At 38.0% G+C, this 17,690-nt stretch overlaps 1 protein-coding gene across 1 annotated transcript; it reads left to right on the top strand.

Annotated features, from left to right (window-relative positions):
* The first annotated feature begins 4,097 nt into the window (after positions 1-4,097).
* NPG1 (tetratricopeptide repeat (TPR)-containing protein) lies at positions 4,098-7,889 on the top strand. Its single transcript, XM_078970290.1, has 5 exons — positions 4,098-4,262; positions 4,558-4,789; positions 5,773-6,983; positions 7,072-7,219; positions 7,299-7,889. Exons 1-5 carry the CDS (start codon positions 4,098-4,100, stop codon positions 7,616-7,618), a joined length of 2,076 nt encoding a protein of 691 aa, XP_078826416.1. The 3' UTR covers positions 7,619-7,889.
* Positions 7,890-17,690: the final 9,801 nt, after the last annotated feature.

Raw genomic sequence — 17,690 nt, forward strand, 5'->3', positions numbered from 1 at the left:
GTTGTTAAACTACTTTCAATGTTGTAATTAAACTACTTTTCCTTTAGACTATATTGACATCAATATATTTATATAAATAAGACTTAAAGGACATAGGATCGATAGCTCACCCTATTTCCTGTTCTTGTTTGATTGTGGTCTTAGGGTATATTGTTATCCGTCCGACTATCGTTGATTTCTTAATTATATATCATATATATTTATATTAAATATGAAAATCTTTATCTTATACAATATCTTTGTAAACCCAAGGCATACGATTCCACACTCTATTTAACTATAATAGGTATAGTTGTTACTACTGCTCGTTACCTCTATCGCTATGATACCCGCTATAATTACTATTATCACGAGTTAAGACATATTTAAGAAATCACTCTCTATACAATACTAAAAGTTACCATACTATAATACAAGTGAATACACTAATCCAGAAAATAACACACTATCCCTCCATACGACACTCTACTACATAAATACCATGTAACCAGGGCTTCCCGAAAGGAAAGCAACACTACATGTATAGATCTATACAGGACGGACGCTATTACATCCCGACTGTTAATTGCAGTCCGAGTCGACTAGGCCCAGGGATGGCACTACATCACTACACTACGGATGACCGGGAAGGTTATCGGAACCTCTATAATCACTCAGTTTGGTTGCATGAGAGATCACATCCATATCCAAATTAACACACTAAGAATTAAAGTCTAAGCTAATTCCCGAAGTAAATGAACATATATTGAAGTTGCAACACTACTACAGTCAATCATCAATACTTTTACTCATCTACACTACTTGTATGAAACTTACTACCTTATTTTAGCACCGATAATCTCAATGAAAATACTTTTACACACTCAAAGGATTTAACTTACACATATCTAAATCTGGAAAATATAGGATTTTCTAGGGATTTCTACTACTCTCAACATTTATTTCAATTTTTATTTTACCTGATTGTAAACACTCTTATACAAGAAATGACACTAAAAATCTTATGAACTCACCAACTTTATGCTGATACTCGTTTTCAAAATAACTTGTATCCTCAGGTCAAAGATAGACAGGTACTGGTGCAACTTTTGGGAAGATGGAGCATGTACAAGACTCATCTTTTATTTTGTTATACTTTTGGTGTCTATCAACTGTATAGAACACGTTTGTAATTAAAATAACTACATTAATGTAATGGTTGTTGTTGCTTGTTTTTTACTATTATGCAATTGTTATGATACTGTACATGACGTCCTCCACCCCAGAACGTATTCCACGGTTCTCGGTTTGGGGTGTGACAGATACATTTAACAAAAGTTTGTAACAATGTTAAACAGGCTTCCATTTTGAATGATAAACTTGAAAACAAAGACATAGAATGGATTCAATCTTTCTGATTACTTGAGGTATTACTGTTAGTCTCTTTGAATTTCACCAAGTATAATTCAGATTACCAAAGCACATACAATTAAGAGCAGGGACAAATTTGTCATGTATGTGTAGTAACAACATAAGGAGTTAAATGAGTGACATAAGTTATTGAGACTGCACCACAAAAGGACCAAAATGCCTTTTGTTCATAATTTTTAAAGTGAGTTGTACTTGTCATTGTTTATATGAAAATATACATAACAAATATACAATTCGATGACTAAATAAGACCATTTTGACCATGTTCATACAAAATATCAACACAATAAGACTGATATAGAGGCAGAGAGAAAGAGAGATCATGTCAATGATGTATATGACAAAGTATAATGCTATATATCTAATGAATATAAACACGAACACATGGTACAAATGCAGAGGAATAAAAAAAGCAGTTAACCTTCTTTAGTTGCTGCTGTGGGATTAGGATGGAGAAGAAACTATCTCAAAAAACGACAAATTAATACCACTGCTGAGAGGAAATATGGATTAAATTGGTTAACCTATACACATATTTGGAATTGATTATCGTATATTGTTACCGTATATGTTAAAGTTTATGAGAATTCAACATATAATATTTTTTAAACAACTTATGAATGAATTTGAAATTTGAATAAGATAATAAATTTGGTATATGTTAAAGTTTATGAGAATTCAACATATAATATTTTTTAAACAACTTATGAATGAATTTGAAATTTGAATAAGATAATAAATTTGGTGCGTGATTATTGAAAAGGATTGTATCTTCTAATAACATAATAAATGAAAATGATTTCTACCACATGTCATGTTCTTCATGCATTTTCCACATGTAATTTTCTTATATATTATGGATTTCTTTCTTATTTTTCACATGTCATTTTCTGTTTTTTTTTTTTTCAATTTTCTTAAATTAAAAAAAAATATGGAGTTGAATACATAGTTTATATATGTAAGATATTTAATTATTAAACTCTAAGAATAATTGCTCTACAAACCTTTATTTCATTCCCTTTTAATCCAATGATAACATGCATGTTAGCCAATTTCACAACTAAGCTCTATTAATAATTCCAAAATTACATAATGCTGAAGGAAAGGATTTCACAAGATTATAATACAAATTTCGATATTTCTGGCATTGTAAAATATATGTAATGCTTACAACTTTTTATGTTATTTTTTTTTTAAAATCATGTGTAGTACATAGGTCTCACACCTAGTAAAAACAATAAATATAAATAAAAATAGAGCCTAAATTTAAGGTTTACATTATAAATGAATCAATTTTTTAGCTGGCTGTTTTGATTTTGAAGATATTTATTTTAATCGGTTTTAATATTGATTTTGCATAAATAATTTAGTGAGTTGTCAATTAAAATCTGCTGGAACAAATAAGAAATATACATGTAGAAAATACATTAAATCTAAAACTTTAGAAAATACCATGTGTTCAAATCATGGAAAGATGACAAGTGATAAAACTATTTGATTTATTAAGGATGATATATGTATCTTCCCACTGTGCTCCTTTTGATTCTCGATCTTATTTTTCGTTTAATTGCCTGTATGTCTCTTTTTTGCCTTTGTGAAACTCTATTGATTATTTCTTTTTTGTGGGTTGACGTTTGACTTATAGGTAAATAAACAAACTCTAGTTAAAACTTTATCTCATGGATTAGGATTAATGACATGAACGACAACATGGTTATGTGGTATATATTCTATTTTGGAATACTGCTTACAAACAAAGCACAACATATCATAGTGATCGAAATCCCAACTACTAATCTAAGTAATTGCTACCAATAGACAATAAAATAAGTAACAATTACAAAAAAGGGATAATTACTTGAATGAGTAACCAACTTTTAACTTTGATCTTATATAGACACTTAACATTTTTTTGTACTTGATTTACCCGTAAATTGTTTATATTTTACACTTGTGACTGGTTATAACAGGTCATAAGGATAAAATATGAACATTTACAAATAATTCAACTAACTCAAGTATGAAAAAAATTCAATAACATAATCCGAACAAAATTGAAAGTTTACTATCCTTCTTAAATTAATTATCTTAAACTAGAAGAACGAGTACCACAATTAAGTTACATAAAAGGGTGCTTCTTAAATTAATTGTCTTAAACTAGTAAAACAATTAAGTTACATAAAAGTAGGTTATTATAACCATTTAAAATTTTATATCCAAAAACTAATAAAATGATATTGCTCTTCAACAAAATGGTCAACGGGTTGACCCAATCCGAATTTGGCGCCACCACTTCTTATTCTGAAGTCCCAAGTCCTAACCCACTTTCTGACCCGTCCATTTCAACTAGGAATCTCCTTCCTCCTCCTGACCCAAAACAAAATAACAGATCTGGATGCTTTTTGTCTTTGATCCTCGAATGTCCCCCACGAATCTCCCATTTCATCTTAATTTTCTGGGAAATTATTCCTCGCGTTGATCTGAATAAGGCTTTCCCACCGGCAACCAGACAATCGATGTATTTCTCATCGGCAATGCGGAGGTTTCCTGCTATATTTCAATTTATTACCGTAACATATGTTAATTCTTGATCCTTTTCGATATAGCTAAGGATTTTCGTCGATTAAATTCTGATTCAGGATTAATTGTTTGATGGATGTGTCGGGATAAACCGAACGCAACGAGCAATGTCGGGGGAATCGTCATCAAATCAGGGTGGTGAAACGGAGGAGAGAAAAATATGCGCAAATGGTGGTTCTGTACAAACGGAAACCGTCGAAGCAAAGCTCGATGCGGGTAATATTGATGAAGCCGAATCTGCTTTGCGTGAAGGTTTATCACTCAATTCCGAGGTTGGTTTTCTCTACTGAAATACCTGAAAGTTTGAATGTTAGTTTTTTGGTTTATTTATGGATTTGGGGCTTAAATTTTTCAGATAACTATTGCTAACTCTAATAAACAACATGTAATTAGGATGGTTTTCTATGAGTTAAATATCTTCATCAATGTTGAAGTTATAAATTAGCCCATTTGACCTAAAGTTTGATAATTAATGGGAAAAAAACAGGGCCTTAGTGAATTCAACTATAACGCTTTGGTGTTAAACTATTATTGGATTTAATTATGCTATGATTGAAAAAACTACAGGAAGCACGAGCACTTCTTGGAAGATTGGAATATCAAAGAGGAAATGTAGAAGCTGCTCTTGGAGTATTTGAAGGCATTGATCTTGAAGATGCTATACAACGCCTGCAATCATGTTCAACAGAGAAAATACATAAAAAAAGTGGGCTTTCAGGTCCACATCTGGGGGCCAATCTCGTGCTTGAAGCCATATATTTGAAAACCAAGTCACTTCAAAAACTCAACAGGATTAAAGGTATGTCGTGCTCCTGAGAAGTATATTCAACCAATTGCGTAATATAGCAATGCATTTTACCATTTATCAACCACTAGAAAATTTTAAATTACTATTTGTCAGTTTGTTGCTTGTGTTAATTTCCCCTCCAACATTTCGTGTACAAACTAGGGAAAGATTTTACTCTCTCAAAAAATTGTTAAAAGTTAATGGTAAGATGTCTACAATACCCACTAATAATGATGAGATAAATGGAAATGGGTAAATAGGCACTTTTTGTCATTTTTATTGAGATTGAAGGAGAGAAACTACCTTTTATTTCCAAAAATATTTTAACTACAAAATCGTATGACATTTTTAAAGCGCTCATCAGTATATGAGACTTTGTTGATTGTTTTTGGGAATTTCAACTAAAAAACCAGAAACATCTTTTGACAAAGTTGGATGACTTTAATAACGGCTTTCGAAAGTATGATTATTATTATCACAAAATTTGAAACTTGGATGATCTTGGTGACAATTTCTGAAAGTTGGATGATTTTTGTACTCTTGATCTTAATTTTTTTTTATTGTTATCGTTTATGGTAAATAACAGACTAACCATTATAATTTGGACAATTTTGTGGTTTAATCTACTTATATTATATTTTTACGATTAAAACCATACAAGTTATTGACTTTTTTTCAAATTACTCATTTTGACCTGTGGTCAAATTGGTAATTCAGAAAATTAGCTGTAAAATCTTGATATAACAAAATTAACGGTGTAACCTTTAGTTTCGACTACTTTGACTCCCATTAAAATTGTCACAACAGAAAATTTTGTCAAATTAAAAGTTTTAGAGAAAAATTTAAAACTAAACTTTGACACTTCATATTTACTAGAACCACTAAGTTTTAACAAAAAAATATATATATATATATATTTTTTATCACTTCACCTTGGTGGACACAGAAAAGTTGGCAAACTTTATAAATTATTATTCCTGTTGTTGTTATTGCAGATGCTGCTGAAGAGTGTAAGAGAGTGCTTGATGCAGTAGAGAAGATATTCCCACAAGGGATTCCAGAGGCTTTCGTAGACACCAAACTACAAGAAACAATCAGCCGAGCCGTTGAGCTCCTCCCACAACTATGGGCGGAAGCCGGTAGCTACCACGAAGCCATCGCTTCCTATCGGCGTGCCCTTCTCACTCACTGGAACCTCGATAACGACAGTTGTGCCCGAATCCAAACAAACTTTGCAGTATTTCTACTCTATGGCGGAATCGAAGCCGTATCACCAAGCACAGCCACGCAAGTCGATGGCACATATAACCCTAAATCCAACATCGAAGAAGCCATTTTACTTTTGATGATCTGCATGCGAAAGTTTTCACTCGGCAAGGCGAAATGGGATCCGGCTGTTGTAGAACACCTCACTTTTGCTCTCTCACTTTGCAACCAAACACCGATTTTAGCAAAACAAATGGAAGAGGTGATTCCCGGAGTAATTCATCGTGTCGATCTGTGGAAAAATTTAGCACTTTGTTTTAGTGCGATCGGACACCGGAAAACCGCGCTCGATTTATTGAAAAAAGCCCTTCACAAACACGAAAAACCCGACGATATCACCTCGTTGCTGTTAGCCGCTAAAATTTGCTCCGAGGATTCCAGTTTCGCGGCGGAGGGAATCGAGTATGCTCATCGCGCGGTGAGTTGTTCTAAAAATGGAAACGAACATTTACAAGGCGTATGCCTTAGGGTTTTAGGGCTTTGTTACGGGAAACAAGCGAGTATTTCTGCCTCCGATTACGAACGTTCACGGCTCCAATCGGAGGCGTTGAAATCGTTAGATGAAGCGATTACGTTCGACCCTGAGAATTCCGATTTGGTTTTTGAGCTAGGGATACAATACGCGATGCAGAGGAACTTGAATAACGCATTGCGATTAGCTAAACAGTATATCGATGCAACCGGTGGGTCGATGCTACGTGGTTGGCGACTTTTGGCTTTGATTTTATCGGCCCAACAACGGTTTCAAGAGGCGGAGGTGGTGACGGATGCGGCTTTAGATGAAACCGCGAAGTGGGATCAAGGGCCGCTTTTGAGATTGAAGGCGAAATTGAGAATTGCTCAATCACGACACTTGGATGCGATTGAAACTTATCGACATTTACTTGCGTTGATTCAAGCACAAAAGAAATCTTATGCGCCACTTCATAGTACACACCAGGTTAGCTTTTTTAGTTGTCTTCTTTTGTTCCTCTTTCTTGTTTTTTTGACTCGGTGAATAATATATAAATAGTATTTATACATTGTAGATTGAAGATGATAGAGTAAACGAGTACGAAGTTTGGCAGGGTTTAGCGAATTTATATTCTAGCCTCTCACGTTGGAAAGATGCAGAGATATGCTTGGGGAAAGCTAGAGCAATTATTGAATGTTCATCTGAGACATTGCATACTGAGGGTAAGATCTAATGCTCCGATATTTTATTTTAATTTTGATTATTCAATATTTATATAGTTTTCATACGCTTGTGTTTTAGGGACGATTTACCAAAGGCGTGGAGAAATTGATGAAGCCCTAGCTACCTATGTTAACTCTCTACTAATAGAGGCAACTTATGTACCTTCAAAGATATGTGTGGGGGCAATTATGTCAAATCGTGGCTTGGCCATGTTGCCTGTGGCTCGAACCCTCCTCTCAGACGCGCTACGGCTCGAGCCCACGAACCGCATGGCGTGGCTCCACTTGGGATTTGTTCATAAACTTGATGGACGGTTATCTGATGCTATAGACAGCTTCCAAGCCGCCTCCATGCTCGAAGAATCCGATCCTATCGAAAGCTTTAACTCAATTCTTTAATTTTTGTTGTAATCAAAAGGATTTTAAATTATACATTCTTTTATTCTTTTAGTTTCCGTGACCTTGGCCTTGTTTTAACAATATCTTTGTTTTAGTGGGAAGGAGGTGAGAATCTGTATCTAATGTACATTAGGTACAAATTATTTATCTCTTTAATGTTGGTTGTGATACCTGTTGATGAGGGGTATTATCTTTTATTTTTTAGCAAAATGTATAAACTTTGTGGGATGTAGAAGGAAGTTGTGTTGTGGAAGAACTCAATTTTTTTTCATGATCGATGTGTCAATTTGTATCGTACGATGGTGTCAAAGTGTCAATGATTTGGTAGACAATAATGACCCTTTGCTTTGGTATTTGTTTTCCCAATTTATGTATTTCCTTTAATATGAGATAACTTGTTTATTTTAAAATTAACTGTAAGACCCTTGTGTTACATAAATATGATTGTAATAACATTAAGTATGTTCAAAATGGTCATTTTCAATAAAAAAAAAACTCCTGAGAAAAAAAAATTTAAAATACTATATTTTCTTTTTTGAGTGTTTCATATATGTGTAAGGGTTGTTTTTTGTTTAATTTTGAAGTGTTCTAAATGATGAAAAGGGAAAATAAATGGTCCAAATGACCAAAAAGGTCAAAATTGTCGTTTTTACCTAATACAATTGCACAAGCCAGCCTCTTAAGTTCTAAGTCGTGTCCTGATTATGGATGCTAAAAGGTTGAGGAATGCAAATGGGGTGTTGGATGCGAGAAGCATGATGGTTGCGATTAGATGTGACTAGATGCGATCGATCGCAATCTATCACAGTCTACTAAATTAGTTACTGTGGACCATTTTGGAACGAGCTTGGGTGCGAATTCCATTTCCATTGCGATTCCAATTTGGTGCGACAAGTTGCAACTGACTCCGAACCATTGGAACAAGTCGAAGTCTTGTGATATCGGTACAAAGGAGTCTTTTGGTTGCGATTACCCGAGTGCGATCCGATGCGAACCTCGCAAAGCTATCAGATGTGAACGTCGAAACTCTAGTTGCGATTCTCGGACTTGGATGCGATTCTCATAATGGGTCTAATTACGATGCGAACTTGAGAACCCAATGGGCTGGTGCAAGCTGTTGGGTACTTGGGTGTGAAGGCTATTTGAGATCAATGGTACGTGGATTTGCATGATTAATTGCATGAGCTAGAGTTGGAAGATTCTAGAGACGCTTTTGAGTTATTTTTAGCCTTTATTTAATATCTTCATTTTTATTTAATAGGTTCGTTTATTTATTAGTTTCATTTTATGTTGTAATCGTTGCTGGGCTATAAATAGCTCCCAATGTCGAAGATTATGAGAGATAATTGAATGAATTGAATTTTGAAGAACTTTATTTTGTTGAGTTGCGTACTCGCCCACTCTATCACTTCTAGGATGCTTATTCTAGGTGATGGTTTTTACATGTAATAATGCGGAAAATACCTTATACTCTTAAGGTACATGCAACCTAATTTGATCTATGTCATAACACTATTGAAGCAACATACTATTGAACAACAAAACTTCTAAACCCTAATGGAAATTGAAATTCACAAAAGGAATAACATACCTCTGATTTGTTATTGTAAACAAACCCTCTGATCCAACTAAATCGATCTAATAATCTTTTGAAAACCAGCTTCAATTGTATACAAGCCTCTAATAGTTCACACCCACAACACAAGAACCCTAGAAGATTTAGGAGAGAGGCGGGATGATGCAAATTTTCGACTTTGGTGTGTGCAATAGCGTGGCCGAAAATCCTTAGGTATATGGCTCTATCTATAGTTGATTAGGAAACACCTAGAAATCCTAATTTGAACATAAAATAATATTATTTTAGATAAGATAATTATCTCATTCCTTAATTCTCTACATGAAAGCTTCTAGAAGGCTCCAAGAGGAGCCTCCAAACCGTTAAATAGGGGAAGGTTCTGGAACATATCATCTGTTCAACTTTTGAACAATTACAACTATAATCCTTCAACTTTTTATTAATTCTAGTCAACCCAAAATTATATCCAAGTTAATTCTAATTAATTCTAAATTAATTATAAGTATTTCTAATTAAATATTAGTCATATAATATATTAATAAAAAATTTATCTCTCTCCTAAAATCAATCTAAGTAATTTCATGGTTATGAGGACAACCTAAAACGGACTTTACTTTTATTCATCAACATTATACCAATTAATTAGGACCTTAGACACCTTAATCCAACACTCTCCCATTTGGATAATTCGCTAACTACAATTGCTCGTACCACTCCAAATAACCAGTAAAGAGTGTTTTTAAGACACTACCAAAGTTTGGTCCTAAGACAAGTCATCAATTATTCCTTCCTTCTTCTAAATATCAAATGAACATGAGAAATGGATTAGAATCAATCTATTGTCTAATATTCTGTTTCCCTATAATCTCGTTGTGCGATGACATCATTAGAGTACCAATTGAACACATCAATTCAGTCATGGTTGGGCCCAACACTATAATGTGAACATTAAAACACCGAGTGATCCAAAGAGATCACTTTTCCTATTAAGACAAAAGGAACGAATAAACTTTAACTATATAACCATACAACCGCACTCGTTGAATCTTACATGGAAATATCCTTTATACACCCAGTTACGATATGCATTAGAGTAAACCAATGCACAACCAACTCGTAAAATATAACTTACATATCTCTGTTTTAAGAATAGAGGATATTATCGTGTTAGAATTACTCGTGGGTACATCCATGAAGTAATCTCTAAGCGCAGGTTTAATAAATACTCAAAATCTGTAACTTTTAAAACTCATGAATTATGTAGCAATCCCAATGCAATGTCTAGTCTCATATGGACAATCCACAAACAATTTATAACAATCTTAAATCAATACTTACTCCCAAAGTATGACCGACTGTGATGCTTCGAATAACTTAATATTCAAAAAGTAAAACATGCAAGGTGAAATGCAATAGTAAATTAATTGGCAAATAGCATCATACAAATTGAATATAAAGAAATCTTTATTTAATTCATCACAATTCAATTAATCCCTTCGTCCCATTTTATTGTCCACAGACAAAAAACACAAAGTTTAAGAAAACAATAATTACTAATTACTTTATTCAATAAAATGAAATTTATAACCTTTTTAAAAATCTTACGTTACTTTCTTTTAAAATTATGGATTTTTAATTACACCGTATGCAATAGAAACTTTGCGGTAAAATGTTTACTCGACAAAAGTAATATTCCTATTTTAAAAATTTTGTTTTCTTTCGGTAAAAAAATTAAGGTAAAAGTGCCGCCATATTTTTATGCCGAAATCATCTAAATTTCTGACTATTCCATATCCTAACTTTAAAGGAAGAATTTTAATCGTCAACTTTTTTTAAACCACTTTTAAAATTCCATATTCTTCTAGTGGAAAATATGCCGCCATAACTCCGTACTTAAAGATAAATTTGGCTATATTTATCTGCATCTAACAGTTTGTAATATATCAGATTCAAGTTTACTCTCATTTGACACTTAAATTTCATATGGAGCATTCCACAAATCCACTCACTAAAAAAACACTACCATTGCACATCAAGCTATATTCCAAGCCATATTGCAAGAAAGTTTGGATTGACGATTAAAGAAAGGTTCTGCAAGTGAAGTAGCTTCACTATTTTCGGTTTCTAAGCGTACCGTTAGTCGTATTTGGCATCAAGGTAAAAATCAAGTTGATAGATTACCAGTTGATTTATCTTCAAACATGTCAATGGTTGTCGAGTGGAAAAGGGTACAAATAAATTTGAATCAAGTTTCAGAAATTTCGTTACGTCATCGATCCAATATACGATCTCTTGAAAAATCTTTAAATGTTTCAAAATCGACTATGCATAGACGGATTAAGGAAGGTGACATCTCCTCCCATACAACAGCTCGAAAGGCGGGGCGCCGATGCTGGAATGATAGTTGTTGTTGTAGGTGAACTCCGCGAGAGGTAGGTGGGAATCCCAGCTCCCACCGAAATCAATGATGCATGCCCTCAACATATCCTTGAGGTTCTGGATGGTCCGCTCGCTCTGACCATTGGGGTGCGGATGAAACGATGTGCTAAAGTGTAGCCGTGTTCCCAGTTCCTCGTGGAACTTCTGCCAGAAACGGGAGGTAACTTTAACATCTCGGTCTGAAACAATGGAGACCGGAACCCCATGGCAAGCGACTACCTCACGAACATACAAGTCAGCAAACTTTTCGGCCGAAGAACTCTCTCGTATTGCCAAGCAATGGGCACTCTTGGTCAACCGATCTACAATGACCCATATGACATCAAACCCCTTCGCCGTCTTTGGTAGTTTGGTAATGAAATCCATCGTGATCTGCTCCCATTACCACATGGGAATCTCGAGAGGCTGCAGCAAACCATGCGGCCTCTGATTGCTTGGCCTTGACCATCCTACATGTCAAGCACCTCTCGACATACCAAGCGATCTCTTGTTTCATACATGGCCACCAATAACTCAAAATCAGGTCTTGGTACATCTTGGTGGCCCCGGGTGTATAGAGAAATGAGACTTATGAGCCTCCTCCATAACTGTTTGTCTGACCCCACCAGACATCGAAACCCAAACCCGACCGCATCGGGTCAATAATCCCCGAATATCCTTCACAAACTGGGCGTTCTCGCCCTTGATCCTTTCCATCTTCCATTTCTCCGGTCCCATGCCCTCAACCTGGTTATCTCTGATCAATCCCACAAGCATAGAATCCACCGTTATCCTCATACATGTTGCTGGGGTGGAAGACCCAACTGACTTGTGGCTCAAAGCATCTGCAACCATATTCACTTTACCGGGGTGGTAAATGATCTCACAACCGTAGACCTTAACTACATCCTGCCACCTGCGCTGCCTCATATTCAGATTCGGCTGGTCCATGATGTGTCTCAAGCTCTTGTGGTCCATATATATGGTATATCGGAGCCCATACAGGGAATGCCTCCAAATTTTGAGAGCTAAAACCACCGCTCCCAACTCCAGATCATGTGCAGGGTATCTCGTCTCATGTGGCTTCAGCTGCCGCGATGCATAAGCTATCACTCATCCTATCTGCATAAGGACCACCCCCAACCCTGTGATGGACATATCACAGAATACCACTAAATCCTCAACTCCCTCGGGGAGCGTCAAAACTGGAGCCTCGCACAAACACTGTCGAAGGGTCTCAAACGCCCTCTACTGCTCAGGGCCCCACTGAAAATCCACCCCTTTCCTCATCAAACGAGTGAGGGGTACTGCAATTTTGGAGAAGTCTCGAATGAATCTATGGTAGGACCCTGCTAACCCTAGAAAACTCCTGATATCCGAAGGGGACCTCCGAACCTCCCAATGCATAACTGCCTCGATTTTGGCTGGATCGACCAAAATCGCCTCCTGGTTAACAAGATGTCCGAGGAACTGGACCTATCGTAACTAAAACTCACACTTCGAGAACTTGACTTACAACAATTCTCGTCTCAGAAATTCCAACAACTCCCTGAGGTGCTCCTCTTGCTGATCTCTTGTCTTGGAATACACCAAGATATCATCTATAAACACTATGACTGAGCGATTAAGCATCGGTCTGCAGACCCGATTCATTAGATCCATGAACACTGCCGGTGCGTTGGTGAGTCCAAATGGCACCACCAAGAACTCGTAATGACCATAACGAGTTCAAAATACAGTCTTCTCCATGTCCTCATCTCTAACCCATACCTGATGATACCCCGACCTCAAGTTAATCTTGGAGAACTAAGATGCACCCTGAAACTGATAAAAGAAATCGTCTACCCTCGGAAGTGGATAACGGTTCTTTACCGTCAACTTGTTCAACTCCCTATAGTCAATACACATCCAGTGCGATCTGTCCTTCTTCTCGAAAAATAGAGTCGGTGCTCCCCATGGAGAACTGCTAGGTCGAATGAATTGCTTGCCCAACAGTTCCTGCAGTTGTGACGACAACTCTTGCATCTTAGGCGGTGCCAACCGGCACGACTCCTTGGTGATAGGGGCCGCACCAGGCACCAGGTTGATCCTAACTCGACCTGTCTCTCTAGTGGTATCCCTCGCAACTCCCCCGAAAGCACGTCTGCAAACTCCCCGACTACTGGAACCTCAGAAACTGAAATCTGATCTCTGCCTCGCGTATCCACCACATATGCTAGAAAACAGGCACACCCGTGCTGAATGTACTACCGAGCCCTGGCAGCCGAACAGAACCCCAAAACCACTCTGGTGACCTCCCCATATACAATCAATTCTCCCCCACTTGGGGTTTGAACTACCACTCTCTGGCCCTCGCAATCTATCATGGCACCAAAATGACTAAGCCAGTCCATCCCCACGATCACACATACTTCCCTCATGGGAATCAGAAGCAAATCTATCAGGACGGACACTCCAAAGATCTCCATCTTACATCCTTGGAAGACTGAAGAAGCAAAAACCCCATGTTCGTTGGCGATAGAGACTCGCAACGGACACTCCAACTTGCCGACTGGAGAAACTCCCTACTAAAAGTCTGGGATACAAAAGACCGACTCGATCCTGAGTCAAAAAGAACCAAAGCAGGCAATGAATTCACTAAGAACATACCTAACACAGGCACAACAAGTAATCATAATACCAGCATGATAGTAAAGGCAAAGAATAGAAACCTACTAGCAACCACATACAATGCTGCCTTGGCCTCCGCGACCGTAAGCTGAAATGCACGCCCCTAAGCCTTCGGAGGCTCCACCTTCACTGGCCTCCCATCTGCGATCCTCAAAGTGGTCGACGTCGGAGTCTGCGCTTGTTCGGCGACTAATAATGGACACTGGGCCTTCATATGGCCCACCTGCTCACAATGATGACAAAGCCTGACTCCCGAAGCTGGTGTCTGCTGTCTGCAATCCCTGGCTAAATGGACCTGTTTGCTACATCGGTGGCACCCACTCCCTGATCGACACGAATGAACCTTTCCGCACTTTCCACAAATGTAGCCTGACTGTCCTCCAATCCTGGTATCGGTAGTCTTGGAACGCTTTGATGCCGGCTGCGATTGTATCGGGGCCTACCGCTGCTCCTTCAACTGCAGCTCGATCTCCAACTCACGCCATCTCGCGGCCTCCTGTAACTCCAGAAGAGTACCACATCGTTGGGTAGACACAAACTGTTGGATATCGGTCTTGAGCATGCTCAGATAACGAGTCATCTGAGCCTGCTCGAAAGCAAAATTTGGGTAGAACATCGCCCTCTCAGTAAACATGCGGGTGATCTCCATCACCGATTCTCCATCCTGTCTCAAACTCAAAAACTCCTGAGCCAATCGTTCCCTCTTGACCTGAGGAATGTAATGAGCCTGAAACATATCTCTGAACTGCTTCCAAGTAACAACAGCTCTGTAATCATCAGTGTACAACACAGTCGTCAATCTCCACTTATCCTTGGCCCCAGACCTCAGCAAGTTCAGGGCGTACTTGACCTTCTGGTCAATAGGGCATGAACAAGTGAAAAAGCACCCCTCTAGATCAGAGATCTACCTCATGGCCTTGATGGGGTACTCAGTCCCATTAAAAGTAGGGTCTTCGTGTTATCGAAGTCCCTGTACTAGAAGCCCCAGCCGACTCCTACTCCTCCTCCTCCTGCTGATACAGCTGATGCAACTGCCGCGACAGTCGTCTCAGCAAGGGCTGCATATCTGTCGTCAAAGTACTCCATCATAACGGACTTAATAGTCCCAAACAGTTCCGAAATCTGGCTCCGGACAATCTCGACCACCTCATCTCGGATGATCTCTCTGATCCGATCCTCTGTCATCACTATCTCTCCCTGTACGATAGTCTCGGGTGCCACTGGGGCATCCTGATCACTCTCACCCGATCCCGATCCGGATCCAGTCACGAAACGCCTAGTAACCACCATACTAAAAATACAACAGGAAAATATTAGAAAAAAATTTGCGAAATGACTAGGAACCAATTCCCTACAAAATCCTAGGGGTTGTGACTTCCTTGCTACACGTATGGGTCTTGTGCTTTTAGTAGCATGGGCCCATACTACCTTCCACACTTACCAATATTAGTCTCAAGTATCACCACAACGCCCTAACACTAAACATACACATGGTGGTCGCTTAACCCTACCCCTAGAGGAAAGCTAACTGTCTCATAATTGACCTACCGGTCTCACGCATTCACCCAACCATGAAACTTTCACCAACCCTGTAGCACTAATGTATGCTAGCCATACATAACCCTGGACCCTATAGACTTTCGAATATCCAATCCTACCCTAGGCCCTAATCACTAAGAAAAGAATATAAGGCCAGATCAAACATTCTCAGGCTATAAGTCATAATTATATATGATTATGATGCATAAACAAGTAACTATAGTAATGATGTCAATCTTATATAGAGAAAACCCTAGGCTAGCAGGAATCATGACATCAGGCAATCCTATCATGTAATTCATGAAGATCCCTAGCCTAGTACTAGCATGCTGTGCTAACTTATCACGTAATCAAATAAATGGTATGGTATTTTGGGGTTTACTTACTAGCTTCGACCGATCGTACACTCCGCCTCCTCCTTAGTTATTTTGAAAACCATTTAGAATTTTATTTTGAAAATCTTTCCTTGATTTAAGACTGGATTCACACGAGTGATCCTCTAATTCTCTCAAACCTAGGCTCTGATACTAACTTATAACAACCATAAAATTTAAGCCAAATTTAAACTTTCCAAAAACATTTAAAAACCAATAGTTACTACAAGTTTGTTTCCAAAATAGTCTTTATTAGAGTTTTCCTAGAATACATATCAAAATGTGATGAGCGGTACGATCATGCCTTTGCCTTGTCTCGATCCCCTGATGTACCTAAAACAATAAACTGAAACTGTAATCCCGAAAGCTTAGTGAGTTCCCCTAAAATACCCATACCCACAAATATACATATTATCATAAGCATAATATACAATGGGTCCAGTCAACCATCGGGTTGGAATACCCCAGTCCCTCAACCAGCAGGTTGGAATGCCAACATACTATGTGTCCAATCATCCTCGGGATGGAATACCCCAGACCCTCAACAATAGGTTGGAATGCCCCGGTCTATTGGCCTCCGCACGAAGCAGATAAACCTCAACCACCAAACAGACATGTGCACATATAACAGATAATCACATAACAGTCTACAGACAATACTGATCTAACATATCCTACCACATAGCTCATAATATCATCCTATCTACTAGGATACCAATCTAACAATTCATACCACATATCATATAATATTATCCTACCCTCTAGGGTACCGATCTAGCAGATCATTCTAGCATAACTTAACCCGACACATTCCAAAGGGTCGACCTTGGTGCCTTAGACCCTTGAGTATAGTGAGGATAACTCACCTTGCAATGCTGACTCGTAGGAATAAGCTCAAATGCTCGGATCACTAACACGAACACCACCACCTATATTTATTACGAACCAAACTCGTAAATCTCTAATCTTTCCAAAACTATCCTAAAAAGTCAACGGGTCAACTCATGGTCAAAGTCAAAGTCATCAATCAAGGTTAATAGTCCATGTTGACCTTAACTCGTCGAGTACCCTCAGCTGCTCACTGAGTTTCTTTAATACTCACCTACTCGCCGAGTCACCAGAGTGACTCATCGAGTTCCTAAGGCTCGTGATCGAAGCTCTGAGACCACTCGTCGAGGTTTCACGTGTGCAACTTGACAAGTTTATACACACCTAACGATTTGGGAAATCCCTAACCGACTCGCCGAGCCGCTTTACAGGCTCACCGAGTCTAAGGAAATCTTCATTAGACTCGCTGAGTTGTTCATCCAACTCGTCGAGTCCATGACCATATTCAAATGACTCGCCGAGTTGACCATGCGACTCGCCGAGTACCTTAAATCCCTCATCCATACATAAGCTTTTTAAGTCATGCAAGGGCTCTAAACTGCAGATCTAAGCTTCTAGGGCATGATTATCACGTAAAGTTGCAAACTTTAAGTGCATGCAAGATGGT

The sequence above is a fragment of the Lactuca saligna genome, chromosome 8, assembly GCF_052625555.1.
Source record: "Lactuca saligna cultivar CGN05327 chromosome 8, ASM5262555v1, whole genome shotgun sequence".
In the NCBI taxonomy this organism is placed as follows: domain Eukaryota; kingdom Viridiplantae; phylum Streptophyta; class Magnoliopsida; order Asterales; family Asteraceae; genus Lactuca; species Lactuca saligna.

What these genes read in the sequence shown, in the direction of transcription:
- NPG1 (XM_078970290.1), top strand. Translation starts at nt 4,098, where the DNA reads ATGTCGGGGGAATCGTCATCAAATCAGGGTGGTGAAACGGAGGAGAGA. An exon ending in GTTTATCACTCAATTCCGAG is followed by an intron (nt 4,263 to 4,557) that starts GTTGGTTTTCTC and finishes AAAAAACTACAG; the next exon opens with GAAGCACGAGCACTTCTTGG. An exon ending in AAAACTCAACAGGATTAAAG is followed by an intron (nt 4,790 to 5,772) that starts GTATGTCGTGCT and finishes TTGTTATTGCAG; the next exon opens with ATGCTGCTGAAGAGTGTAAG.